The sequence below is a fragment of the Martes martes genome (genome assembly GCF_963455335.1).
Source record: "Martes martes genome assembly, chromosome: 1".
Lineage (NCBI taxonomy): Eukaryota > Metazoa > Chordata > Mammalia > Carnivora > Mustelidae > Martes > Martes martes.
The window spans coordinates 181,654,356-181,667,835 of record NC_137888.1 but is presented as its reverse complement, the minus strand read 5'-3'; the positions used below and the strand labels follow the sequence as shown (position 1 = coordinate 181,667,835).

Here is a 13,480-nt window from a genome sequence, read left to right as displayed (position 1 = left end):
TTTTGATTCAGTTGTTTTGTTTTTTAGATGCCACACATGAGTAAAATCAAATGGTATTTGTCTATCTCAGTCTGGCTTATTTCACTTAGTATAATACCCTCTAGGTCCGTCTATGTTATAGCAGATGTCAAGATCTTGAGCTTTTATGGCTGTATGATATTCCTGTGTGTGTGTGTGTGTGTGTGTGTGCGCGCGCACACATACCACATCATCTTTAATCACTCATCTATTGATGGACGTTTGGGCTGCTTCCATATCTTGGTTATTGTAAATGATGATGCCACCAATGAAACAAAAAAGCAAGCTACTAGATGAGAGAAGATATTTGCAAATGACATATCTGATAAAGGGTTAATGTCCAAAATATATTAAAAACTTATACAGCTCAACACCAAAAAACCCCACAAACAATCCAATTTAAAAATGGGCAGAGGACCTGAACAGACATTTTTCCACAAAAGATACACAGATGGCCAACAGACACATGTAAAGTTGCTCAACATAAACTCATGATCAGGGAGATGCAAGTCAAAACCACGATGAGATGCCGTCTTCTCCTGTCAGAATGGTTTAAACACACACACACACACACATGAAATAACAAGTGTTGGTGAGAATGTGGAGGAAAATTAACCATCATGCATTGTTGGTGGGAATGTAAATTAGTACAGCCACTATGGAAAAGAGTATGGAGTTTCCTCAAAAATTTAAAAATAGAAACACCATATGATCAAATAACTCCACTACCGGGTATTTATCTAAAGTGAAAAGACTAATTGAAAAGATATAAGCACCCTTATATTTAATAAGGGCTCTTCTTACTATATCACTCTGATGATTCAAAGCAGATCCCCTCATTAATGTCCCTAGTATCTTTCTCATGATTTGTCTGTGTGTATTATCACATCATTACAATTAGTATTTATCTCCCGCAATAGACTATAAGCTACTTTAGGATAGGAACTGTGTCTGTTTTATATTTATATCATTAACAGCAGTTAGTGAATAACTTCTGAATAAATAAAAGATAACTTTTGTCTTCAAATACCTTCAAGGAAGATAAAATTGCCCCAGTTTGAAAAGCACTGGAATAGAATTTGTAGAAGGAAAGCAATACGAATCAATCATATCATTAGTTCCATGTATGTTTCCAAAATATATTGTAGATCCTACAAATAAATACAGTCTAGTTAGCAAAAACTGAATATATGCATCCCACAATTAGTATGAACTTTCAATAAGATAAGGCATTAACTCTCGATGAAGATAATTGGATGGATGCATATATAGGAGGATAGAGGACACATGGACAAATAACAGAATAATTGCCATATGTTAAGTATAAAGTTTATTATGTATCCTATTAAGATGCTGACCTCACTTAAAAATTTACCATTACCAGTTGTGATTTCTATTAACTGCATTTATAACTCAAGAACCTTAGACTTGACCTAAGCAACTTTCCAAAGCAATACTACCAGTGAGTAGTGGGCTTCAGATTCAAACCCAGGTCTCTCTATCTTATATCCAAGAGCTTAGAGGTTAACTATTACATAATGTCTCTCTACCCTGGATCCTAGCCTTAAATGTGGGCTCTCAGGAAAGAGGGAATTCGGAATGATTGCAGGCCACATTATTCTATGCCTTTAACTTTACTTTGATAAAGACAATAACACAGAGGGAGTCGCAGGCAGGTCCTTTGAAGAAGAGCATTGTAACAGCTGTTACAACAACCTGTGCATAAAGGAAGGCAGGAGAGCTATTCCAGTCCTCTCATGGAGTTCCAGCCATTGCCTAAACTGCATGGCAGGTCGCACAAAAATGAGCTGGCAAATTTGTCTTGATTGATGTACTTATAACCTACTTCTGGGAACATGAATGAAATCATATGCTCAGCCATTTAATTTATGCTCAAACTCTCATAAGTCATAGAAGCAAGCTGAGAGTTTGGCATGATATTGAAGAACAATGGTTCACTCTCTCACTTTGTGAAGAATTGCCTTTTCTGTTTTGCAGTGATTTTATTCTTTAGAGTAATAAAAATGATGACGCTGATGATAATAGCTTATATTTATTGAACATTTATTGAATGCCAGACACTCTGCTAAGTGCTTTGAATGCACTTTCTCATGAAATCCTCCCAATCCTTTCATATAAGCACTATTTTTTTTCTTTTTCTCTATTTCTTTATTTTTTAATTCACCCATTCATAAATTCTAAACCTGTCTTGAGTTACTCTGTGCCATTCAACGATGAATGTAGTAGGAGCCCTGCCCTCCAGAAGCACATTGTCTGGTGAATAGGCAGGTACCTGAGCTAATAATTCTAGTCCCGTGTAGTGAGGGTTACAGTTGATGTAGTTGAGTTATTGGTCATATGGTTTCTGCAGTTGTTCCTGACATTGCTTTCAGCTCTGCGCTCCACAGTTCTGGAGTAGGCAACCAAAATCTAGACCTAGCCCTTCTGTGTGAATGCAGTCATGCTTACATAGCATTTCAGCTGTTTATTTCTTTCTTCTCGCATCTGGTACATCACGGCCAAATCTATCTTTCCCGACCATCCCGTTAATAGTCTCTTCCCTTTGCACACAGAATCTAGAATATTCAGTGACTTACCATTCCTTTAAGGAAAACAAAACAAAACAAAACAAAACAAAAACCCAACCTGAACTTCATGCTTTCAAGAACTTCCACAATCTTATTAAGATTTTCTCTTCCGGGGCACCTGGGTGGCTCAGTGGGTTAAGCCTCTGCCTTCGGCTCAGGTCATGATCCCAGGGTCCTGGGATCGAGCCCCGCATCGGGCTCTCTGCTTGGCGGGGAGCCTGCTTCCCCCTCTCTCTCTGCCTGCCTCTCTACCTACTTATGACCTCTCTCTGCCAAATAAATAAAATCCTTTAAAGAAAAAAAAAAAAAAAGATTTTCTCTTCCCACTCCCCAGGGTGAGCCTACACTTCCAGCACAATAACATACTTACTGCCAAAGGAGCACTTTGCTCATTTATACCCCCTTATAGTAATGCATGCCAAAATGCCAGTTGTGCCCCTACTGAGAAACTCTGAGCTAAACTGTAAGCTGTCAGGGCGGGGACTATGTCATGTTCATTATTTGATCCATCTCACTAAATCAGGTAGGCCTTGGACTACAGAAAGTGCTCAAAGACCATTTACTGAATTGAGACCCAAATATTGTCTACTGAAATGATAAACAGGAATGGCACTTCTTCAACAAATTAATGTATATTTGCTGTACTTATCAAGCCCATTGCTTACCAGCACCTTGTTCTCTTTACGTGGAAAAACGCCTCAAAGTGAATAACAACAACAACACTAAAAAAGGCTTTCTGCTGTATTTAAGATTTATCACTGATGGGTTGATTCTCTTTTGACAAGTCTCTCTTTTGGTCTGTAGCAACAGGGCGTGGTGCAAGGGAGAAATCAAAACTTATGATTAAAGTCGCTGTAGTGATTTTAAGAATCTCTTAAGGAAAGAAGAACCTTCTTGAAAAAGTGGAGGACCGGATATTTTCCTGAATATGGCACATTCATAGAGCGAATTCCAGAACCCCAGGGCTAAAAGGGAGTCTCTTTCATAATCACCACAGATAAGAGAGAGTTGGTTTTTGCAGCTGATATTTAATTAACTCAGTTCTTCTAGGGGATAAAGAGTCCTCATAGAAATTAGGCATCTATGTCACAAATTTCTTGTGGCTTCAAAAATTGTTCACTGCTGGGACTTTCTACTAAAACATGCTAAGTAGTAGAATCAAGCAATATGTAGCTCAGTCTGGGAAGAAACAAATGTGATATAAACTGGCTCTTACCCAAAATATTTTTTACATTAATTTTATAAGAAATTAAATGTTTTGTGTTTGCCTCAAGTGTTTTGTGTCTATATGAAATTTATTTTCAGTAATCATACACCAGAGAGAATTCATTCATTCACTCAGCAGTCAGTAAATGCTTTTAAAGAGTTCTGTGAATCCTGAACACAAAACTAAAATGAGTTTGCACGTTTATGATGCAAATCATGGATTTTATCAGTAAGCAGGCCTGCATTTTATTTTTATTTATTTTTTATTTTATTAATTATTTGACAGACAGAGATCACAAGTAGGCAGAGAGGCAGGCAGAGAGAGGGGGGGAAGCAGGCTCCCCGCTCAGCAGAGAGCCCAATGCGGGGCTCGATCTCAGGACCCCGGGATCATGACCTGAGCTGAAGGCAGAGGCTTTAACCCGCTGAGCCACCCAGGTGCCCCCAGGCCTGCATTTTAGTCTTAATTCCTACACTTCTTACGTGTGTAAGCTTGGCAAACATATTTATTATGCCCCTCTAGCCTTCAGGTTTTTCATCCATGGTTCAAAATAATACCCACCTTTAGGATTGCTATGAAGATTAGATAATACCATTTAAGGTACCTAACAGAGAAACACAGAAGAAACCATCAGAAACCTCAGTTGTCATTTTTATTACTGCACTGACCATTATAATGCAAGATATTTAGAATCCTTTGTGTTTACATTTTTCTTATGAGAAAAATTATAAAAACAGGTAACATTTATGTTAGCTTATTGTGTTAAATCTCTTTAAATCATTCCTCTTCCAATAATCTGAAGGTTTTAGGTAGCTTCCAGTATGGAAGAGGGAGTAATCTATAAATCCTCCCTGAATTTTCTTGAAGTTATTGCAGGAAATATGAGTATATGGGGAAAAAAGGTTATGAAAAAAGACTGTAGTTTGACCTAAGACATGAAGTGATGTATGTTAAAATGACCATGTAATGCATAAATCAGAAGCAAAGTCAGTCTAATAGCATCTTTAGAAAAGCAACACTGGAAGAATGAACTCAATTCTAATAAACCAGAGGGTAATTTCCAAGCATCAAACCCTATTTAGGAGAAGCAAGTGTAATATGAATTTTTAGAGATTATAGGCAGGTCTGGGGATGTTTTTTTATTCTTAGGAAGCCTTTCTTTTTTCCCTGTGAGCCAGTGGACCTTTGCTCCCTGGAATTAAAGGTGATCTGTGGGTTTTGAGATGCCTTCTTTTTCCTATTGTCTACATTGTCATTGAGGAGATATTAATGCTTAAAAGAAAGAGAAACTCCTTTGTTAGCTTGCAACAAAGTAAGCCAGCTCTTAGAGGGCAGAGAGCAGCCTAGAGAAGAGGGAACAGTGTCCTTTCGAAGGAAGTAAAGATGCTGAAGCTGACCTTATTGGCAGTTTGTTCGTTATTTGTGTGCCTCCATGGGGAAAAAAAAAAGTCATAACCGCTAAATAGTAGACTGTCAGGAAAGGTGGTTTCCCCTCAGAGCTCAGACCAGACGGTTTCCATTCTTGGTGTCGATTCAGGGCAGCGATCATGAGATATTAGGTGGGATTTCAGGGGACAAGTGTGGCAAATGTCACCAGCCTGTTGCTGACTGAGTGCTGGCCGAAAGGAAGCTTCGGACTGTGGTCTCATGATAAACACTGCCAAACCCTGCCATTGATCTTATGTTACCAGAAGCCTGGCAATTTATTTTTGTCCCCTTTCAACAGTACAAGTGTTTTTCTTACTGCCAAAATACATGTCTCTTATTTACTATTTTCTCCTATTAATGCACCTGTAAACACGGTCTCTTTACCTATGACTGGAATGTGACCCTATTCCACACCCTCTTACAGAGCCCCGCTATTGAAAAGAAAAGCGCTCCTGGGGCTCCTGGGTGGCTCAGTCAGTTAAGTGTCTGACTCTTGGTTTCCACTCAGGTCATGGTCTCATGGGTTGTGAGATCGAGCCCCACGTTAGGCTCTGTGCTCAGCAGGAGTCTGCTTGAGATTCTCTCCCTCTGTCCCTCCCCAACTTGCACATGCATGCTGGTACTCTCTCTTTCTCCCTACCCCCCCCAAATAAATAAATAAATCTTAAGAAAGAAAAGAAGAGAAGAGAAAAAGAAATAAAAACTCACAATCATTCTCTATCCTGTGAAGGATCTGTATCTTCTGTTGCTACTCTGTGTTTTACTGAAATACCACGTTGTCTTGCATAATGATAGACTATTTACAAGATTTTATTTTCTATACTTGCGTGCTATATTCCGATAGAGATGCATTTTATGTCGTTCAGTCTGGTCCACACATAAGGTATGAATCAAACAGAGGCAAATTACCCTTGGAAAATTCCTCAAATTGACTGGATAACAGAGTAGACGTGATTTTGCATATGATGTCAAAATTTTGCAATCTGTAGGCTGGATTCCAAAGGAGGGCAAGTCCAAAGTAAGGGTAGTGTAGAAAGAGGAAAACTTGAATGCAGGCATGACCGTACGTTGAAACCATTCTGCTTGTAAATTAGCAATGTAGTCCTTCCACAGAATGCCTAACACCGGATGAGGGGAGAATTTCAATGGGTGCTCCTGCTTCACTTTGGGGAGGGGGGAATGTTACTCCATTCCATTTAAATATGAATCTTCTGTGATGTTAAACAGATGTCATCTGACCTCTTTGTCATTATGAGAGGAAGCATCATGGCGGGCCTCCTCTTTGGAGGGTAAGGGGCTGAGGGGTGAATATCTACAGAACTAGGGTTCCAGTCCAGTGTGAAAACAAGCCAATTGGAAAGTGTCAGAAAGAGACACTGGCAGACACTTCAGAATTTTGGATGGCAGAAATAATTCTTCACTCATTAAGGCATTAGGGAAGATGTGGACCTTCTTGATTGGTGCGGAGTGCATCCAGTCACTATCTTATAAAATCTTATTATCAAAAAACAAACACAAGTCTGTGCTATAAATAGATCCACTCAATTCATTGCCAGCTTCCTGTTGTGGTCATCTGTGATATTACCCTGAAAAGTGGGGCTTTTTTTTATCAGAGGCTTAACTTGCCAAAGTTCCAGCCACATCATATGAAACATCAAAAGGAAACCCAGCTCACCTCAAATATACCTTTGATTGTAAACAAATACTTTTGTTAATTTTTACTCTTAGTTTTTATTTTGCAGGTTTTCTTTCATGCTTTCAGTCATTTTGGTTTTTTCTCAAAGGCATTAGGCTGGGGGATTAACCCTAATGCTGGGTGGATAAACTGGCCTTTCCAAGGGAATAGTTCTGTCATTCTGAAAAGCAATTAACACTTTTGTCCCCATCCCTGAAAAGAAATAGTACAGGTCCTTGGCTTATAAAAACTAACATAGAAGTTCCTCTAAAAAGTATGTTTCCCCAACCATATGTTTTTGTCTTTCATTGTCTGAGGAGATTTTTGACAAAATGCTGCTTGATCAAACCAGTCAGCATAAAATTATATTTGCGATGTGAGACTGATAGACGAAAATATTACTCTTCTTCAGAGATAATGCTTAGCCAGTCATAGAAGCTTAAAGAGAAACTAGCGTGCTTGAAAGAGAATTGACACTTCCAGAAGGTCACGGCCCCTGTGCCCGAGTTGTTGGGATGAATGCAAACATACTTGTTTCCTGTTTCCATGCAGCTTCCATAGTGATTGGCAAATGGTGGTGTGAGATGGAGCCTTGTCTAGAAGGAGAAGAGTGTAAGACATTACCTGATAATTCTGGATGGATGTGCGCTACAGGCAATAAAATTAAGACCACAAGAGTAAGTGGATTTCTTTCAAATGTCTCCTGCATGTTACACACTGTATTGTTTGCCTTTGTGTTCTACAAACTGCCCCCAGAGAAGCTTTGAACAGGAGATAAGAAAGCCTTTCCCTGACAGAAAACATTCTTAAACATTCATATCGGTGTCCATCCATCAACAAGAAGTTGGAGATTGAACTTGACTTTTCCATACTGAGCACTTCAGTGTTTCTGTGACTGGCTCATAAATAAGGCCGGGTTGCCATAGCCAAAGGGAAGAGAGACAGTAATTATTCAAATAATTCAGCCAACAACTGTGGTGCTCAAAAGAGATTATAAAATAAAGGTCTTGCCTAACTCGTCCAGATGGTTTGCTGAGAAGGACTGCATTGAAGTACAGCCGTGTTCTATAGGTCTTTCAAAGATTTATTTGATGATTTTTTAAAGAAGTGAAAGGTTTTTGTGATGTGAATTTTCACTCCTTGGTTTCTGTGGTAAAATAAGGAGTTACCTTCAAAATATGTAACAACCTGCATAGGGAGGCCAACCAACTCATCAGAATTGGTGTTGTGATGGCAGGTTAGAGAGCCCCGGCCAGGCCAGCCATTGACCCTGTAGATATTAGATCATAGGACAGGGTGGAAGTACTAAAGGGGGAGGAGGGGTTGCTTGGAGCATTTAAGACAGCATTTATTCATAGGTACTACAGAACAATGTTAATATTTTAACACGTGTCTATTACACGTATCTATATCATGTGACCATGAGCCCTGTTATGTGTGTATGTATTTTAATGCATTGGGTATTGTTGAAAGCAAGCACAACTACTTAGAAATTCCAACCTATTGACTTTGAGCCTTCCAAAAAGGGTGACTCAAATTTAAAAGGACATCCCTGATTCCCACCCCTGTATAATGAGTTGTAAGTTGATCTTCCTTCTCGGTGTTATCTTTTCAAGAAATAAAACTGATAGTTGCAGCCTTGTGATGCAGAAAACATCATACCTTATAAAACCTGTTTTATATATAAAAATAAATAGAGAATCTTTGCATATCAAATTTAGTTTCCAGTATTGGCCACAATAAGCAGAAAATGGTTATACCACCTTGGCTCATGGCCAGGAGAGGTTCCTGAACATCCTACTTGTTAACATGGATTTTCGTGCACCTGAGATACTCAGCATGGATTATCATATTTCAGTTCAAAGAAACACCTTCAGGAGAGATTATTCAGAATGAACCCAGTTCATGACATTTACCTCCAGAAACCATCTTCATTAACTGATGAAGCATGGATTTCGGGTTTCCCTTTCCAGGTTACATTTTGCCTGAAACTAATTCTACCAAACCATCTGAAGATGCTCTCACAAGTCGGTTTTCAGCTACTCTGAATCATGGCTGGTATGACTGGAATTCAATCACCATTATTTCAAGCTTGTTGCTGATATGTTTTCTGCCAAATCTCCATTTCCTCTTCCAAATGATAACTGATCTCCCTTTATTGAACATAAGCCCTGCTCTCATGGTTCCTCCAGACCCAAAACTTAGTAAAGAGCAATAACACAAGACAAATTATTTCAGGATTTAAGTATGTGAAAGTCCAAGGGTACCAACTAGGGGACTCTTTGGAAGACAGAATATAAATAAACAAAACACAGAAATGTTAATGCTACTTTTTACGACTATAATTTTCTTTGATTTGGCCTCTGTAGAGTGTATTTTAAAACATATTGTAAATACCTCCTAGACATTTTCTGTTCTCCCAGAAGTACAGTGCAGGTCTGTTCATAGTAATAGAGGCTGGAGTGTACTGTGTTTGCTACTGTCCTGGGTGGGATGAATGCAACCAAGACAGCTGAGTGTACAAGGGAAGTAAATCGCCCATGCAGTTGGTTTGAAAGCAGAGGATGTACCTGTTCTAATGTGTGCATCCATTTCAAGTGAGGAAACAAGAGATTTCTCTATAGTAATGTGAGCAACACACCACTCAACTAATGAAAGTCCACACTATCTTTAGAGAAAGAAAAAAGGAAACACTAGGAAAAGCTATCCCTTTTAACACCTTGAGAGGACCCAGACACTACTACTGACTTAGTTATCTCCCCCAATTCCTTACAAAGAAATTCACAGTGAAATACACACTTTTAAACACAAAGGCACAATTGAGTCCAGCTAATACATACAGGAGGTTTTCCTTCTATATAAATGGCATGCCAACACCAGTCCTTAAATCATGTGCTCCAAAATAGGTTTTATATTAATTTTTCTAGTATATCCTTTGTGTTTTTCCCAGTAAGAGTAGAAATATGCCTACATACTTCAAATATTGCCTCTGGCAGTTTAACATTTAAAACAGTTCGATATTCAGATGTACTTTAATTATGAGTCATAGGTTTTCATTGTTCTGTTCTTATCTAAGAGGTAAACTTTAGGATAAAAAAATCAAGTTCTTAAAGTAAGAAGAAAAATAAAATCAACTCTTTGGTTCTTATGTACAAGACTGATTCAAAGAGAGAGCTCTCAGGGAAAATAAATAAATAAATAAAAGCAAAAAAAAAAAAAAAAGGAAGAAGAAGAAGAAACACGCCCAGCTTATTAATGGCAATGGAGAGTTTCCTTCATACTGTTAATTTTTAAAAATAACTCCAATATGAAGAGATTTGCAAGATAGAGTCCTGAGATACCATTTTTCCTTATATAGGTTTTTTTTCAAAACCTTGCTATTATGAGTTATTTCCTAAATAATCATTCCAACTCAAAATTCTCAGCAGTCTGTGAAATGTAGATAAACAAAAGATATTTCAAAGTGTGATCTAATTCAGAGGTTCATCATGCTTATTTTTAAGGAGGATGGAGAGTAGAAAATTATTGTTCCATTTAAATTATTGTTCCAAATATTGCAGAATGGGAACTAGCCAGGGTAATGGGACACAATCTGAAGGAAAACCTTGGAAAAATTAGATTTAGGTGATAATAGAACCTATAGAGGGAAGGAGAAAAGATAAGTAGAAGCAGGCATAGGCTTCCCTTTCAGGAGACTGGAGAGAATAAACCCTAGGGAAAGAGGAAGCTTCCTGAATGTCATTTTACAGAGAAAAAATAGTCACTCCTGAAAAGTTTTCCAAAATCCAGCAGGGGGTACAGTAAAGCTGGTGACAGAAACCCTCCTGGGGAGAAGTCTGGTACATCTGGATGAAGCCTCAATGCTAAATTATAACCCCATTCCCACTCAACCGTTGCTTCAATTGTTTCATTAAAATTGCTTTGTTGGTAGTCTGTGGCAAGACACACCAATTCAGATATTGACAAGAGATCTTTTCTTATGGTTTTAGAAACCTATTGGTTTATTTCTTTCTTTTAAACTTATATATCAAAAACATAAGTTTGAAAGGTGGTGACACTATTGGAAAATTGGCTCTATAGATTCTGAATTTGCCAATCTCCAAAAATTCGTTGGGCTAATTCCCTATAATAAATATTTTATTTAATATATACAAAATAATAAGTTGTAATATGGTATAATGTGTATTTTAAAAAAAGAAAGTTGGGGACACTGTATCCAATGCATTCAGGAATAAATGTATACTCTGTATATTCAGGAATGATGCCTTAATTTAGAAAGCTAGACTTCTCCCTGGAGAAAATAAGTTGTTTGACAATGCTGTAATAATTCACATGTAAAAAGTGAACATTCGTCATTTGGGATCATAATGAGGAAGGGAATAAAATGAGGAGAAAACTAAAGGCGCTTGGAAGGAAAAATCAGCAGATTAAAATAATAGAGCATAATCTGGTATAATATCTGGGAACATATCAAGCAACTTTGGATTTCCTTCAACTCAGTATGTTAGTGTCTTTCAGACTAATGAGATAATCAGCAGTTAGATTTCCACAATGTAGAGTCAAGTTCCCTTTCCCTAAAAGGGTGAGTTAGCAGACCTCAGACTGCACACCTAACCACAATGGGTATCTTGTCAAATTGATGATTTACACAAATACACTATAGTCATTTGTCCACACCCTCCTGGACCCATCCTCCTAATGGTGACTCTGACTTTGCATATCTCCATCCATTCTCACCAGCCAGTTCTTTTTATACTACAGAAGGGTAAAGTACCAGCTTGGATACATCCCAGCTTAATCACTCAAAATTCTACCAGGTCTGAAGTGTTATGAAAGCCTATACAATCCCGATGTCCAGACCATTTTGCATGAACTATCTTTAAGAGAGAAGGGTAGGAAGGTGGAGCAGGAGGGGGGTGTGCAGGGTGGGTAGATCGGGAAATTTAAGGAGGGAAAAATAAATCAATGTATGTTGTCAAAATTGCCCCTGGGTTAGAGTGAATCATTCATTTATTTAACCAATAAATATATTTAAGCCTCTTCTATCTAAAGTTAGTGTACTAACGTTTTGGGGATGGAATGGTGGCTATGACCAATCTCCTGTTTTTCCATGGAGGATAGGACCTAAGGTTGGAGGGGTGGGGGGCAGAATGGCAATTTGATACAGACAAAAGAAAGGCAATTCCATTTCCGTTTTGCAAATGTCACTTTCCCCCTCCCTTTGATGAAGAAGACAGTGGAAGCAGGAGGAACACGTGAAACAAAAGTTTGGAAGAATCTGTTATTCATATGGAGAGGATAAAAATTTAAATGTGTGAAGATTTCTGATACATGCTGCCCCTGGTGCAACCAACTTTTTGAAAGCCAACTTTTATTACTGATCCCACCCAACCCTGAAAGCTTTTCATGGACTCCACCCCTGGACTCAGAACACTCAATTCCTAAGACTATAAAGAATTCAGAGATGGGAAAAAAAAAAAAAAAGAAGAAAGAAAAACTTAGAGATGATGAAGAAAAATACCTATGTCCTAAAACTCTAAAGTAGAAACCTCAACTCTCTTAGAATCATCATTTCTGCCCCACACCAGTGACTCTCTGTGCATGCATCCTTTTGAACATTAAAGTCTTTGGGACCATATTCAAATATATTAAATGGCACCCTAAGTTGTAACAGTTCGTTCTCAGTTGCCCTTGAGTGCCATGTCATTGAGAGGAAGAGTCCCTCATCCTACAAGAGTCTCCTGTGGTCCTAAGAAAATGTGTTCTAACCTTGGCAGTGACTTTACCTCACGCCACCCCTCTACATGATACAGCACAGCAGGCCAACTTGACAAGGCCATTGAATGACCTACTTAGTTCAAATTCTCATCAAACAGACATGGGACTAACTACATAATCTAAAGGGCCCAAGGCAAAAATGACAACACAGGCTTCTTGTTCAAAAATCAGTAGTAATTTCAAGACTGCAGTAGCAGGTCATTAAATGAAGTGTGGGGGCCTGTTCAGCACAGGGCTCTGTGCAACATTGGGTAGGTCACATGCCTGTGAAGTCGGTCATGGTTATTCATTGCTCCCAGAGTCTATCTCCTCAGCTGTGGCAAAATAAGTGTAATGAATTGATAAAAATACGATGGCCTGTCAGTGTGCTTTTTGATCACCGTTTGAGAACTACAGCTCTAGACTAACATTTTTGGCTTCAGAGCACTTGAAAGAAGCAACGTACTATAAATTCAAGATGTCCTCATTTTCTGCCTATTCACCTTTCTTTATGCCTTCATCTCGTTCTTTTATCCCTGAAATTTCTTTCTTTCTTTGGTTTCAGATTCACCCAAGAACCTAATGGAAGCATTTGTTATAGAAGCAAAGGAAAACCACCTCTCCGGAAAACACATTTTAAGAATTTAGAACATCTTACACATTACAAGCCAAATGGATTTCTTATTTGCACTTTGACTGGTTACCGGATAATCACAGTGCTTTTACTGTGTGTCACGAAGTATTCTATAGAGAGAAGACCCCGTGCTTTTGGCAACACCGTGGGAAGTGGGTTTAAAAGAAAGGGTT

General features: G+C 38.4%; 1 protein-coding gene across 1 annotated transcript in view; it reads left to right on the top strand.

The window, feature by feature from the left end:
- Positions 1–13,256, top strand: part of TAFA1 (TAFA chemokine like family member 1) — a gene marked incomplete at both ends in the record, with an annotated part of 491,339 nt that extends 478,083 nt beyond the window's left edge. The window contains 2 exons of the mRNA XM_080818276.1: positions 7,469–7,593; positions 13,239–13,256. Coding sequence (XP_080674402.1) covers positions 7,469–7,593; positions 13,239–13,256 — 143 coding nt within the window. The remainder of the gene's footprint in view (positions 1–7,468; positions 7,594–13,238) is intronic.
- Between the last annotated feature and the right edge of the window lie 224 nt (positions 13,257–13,480).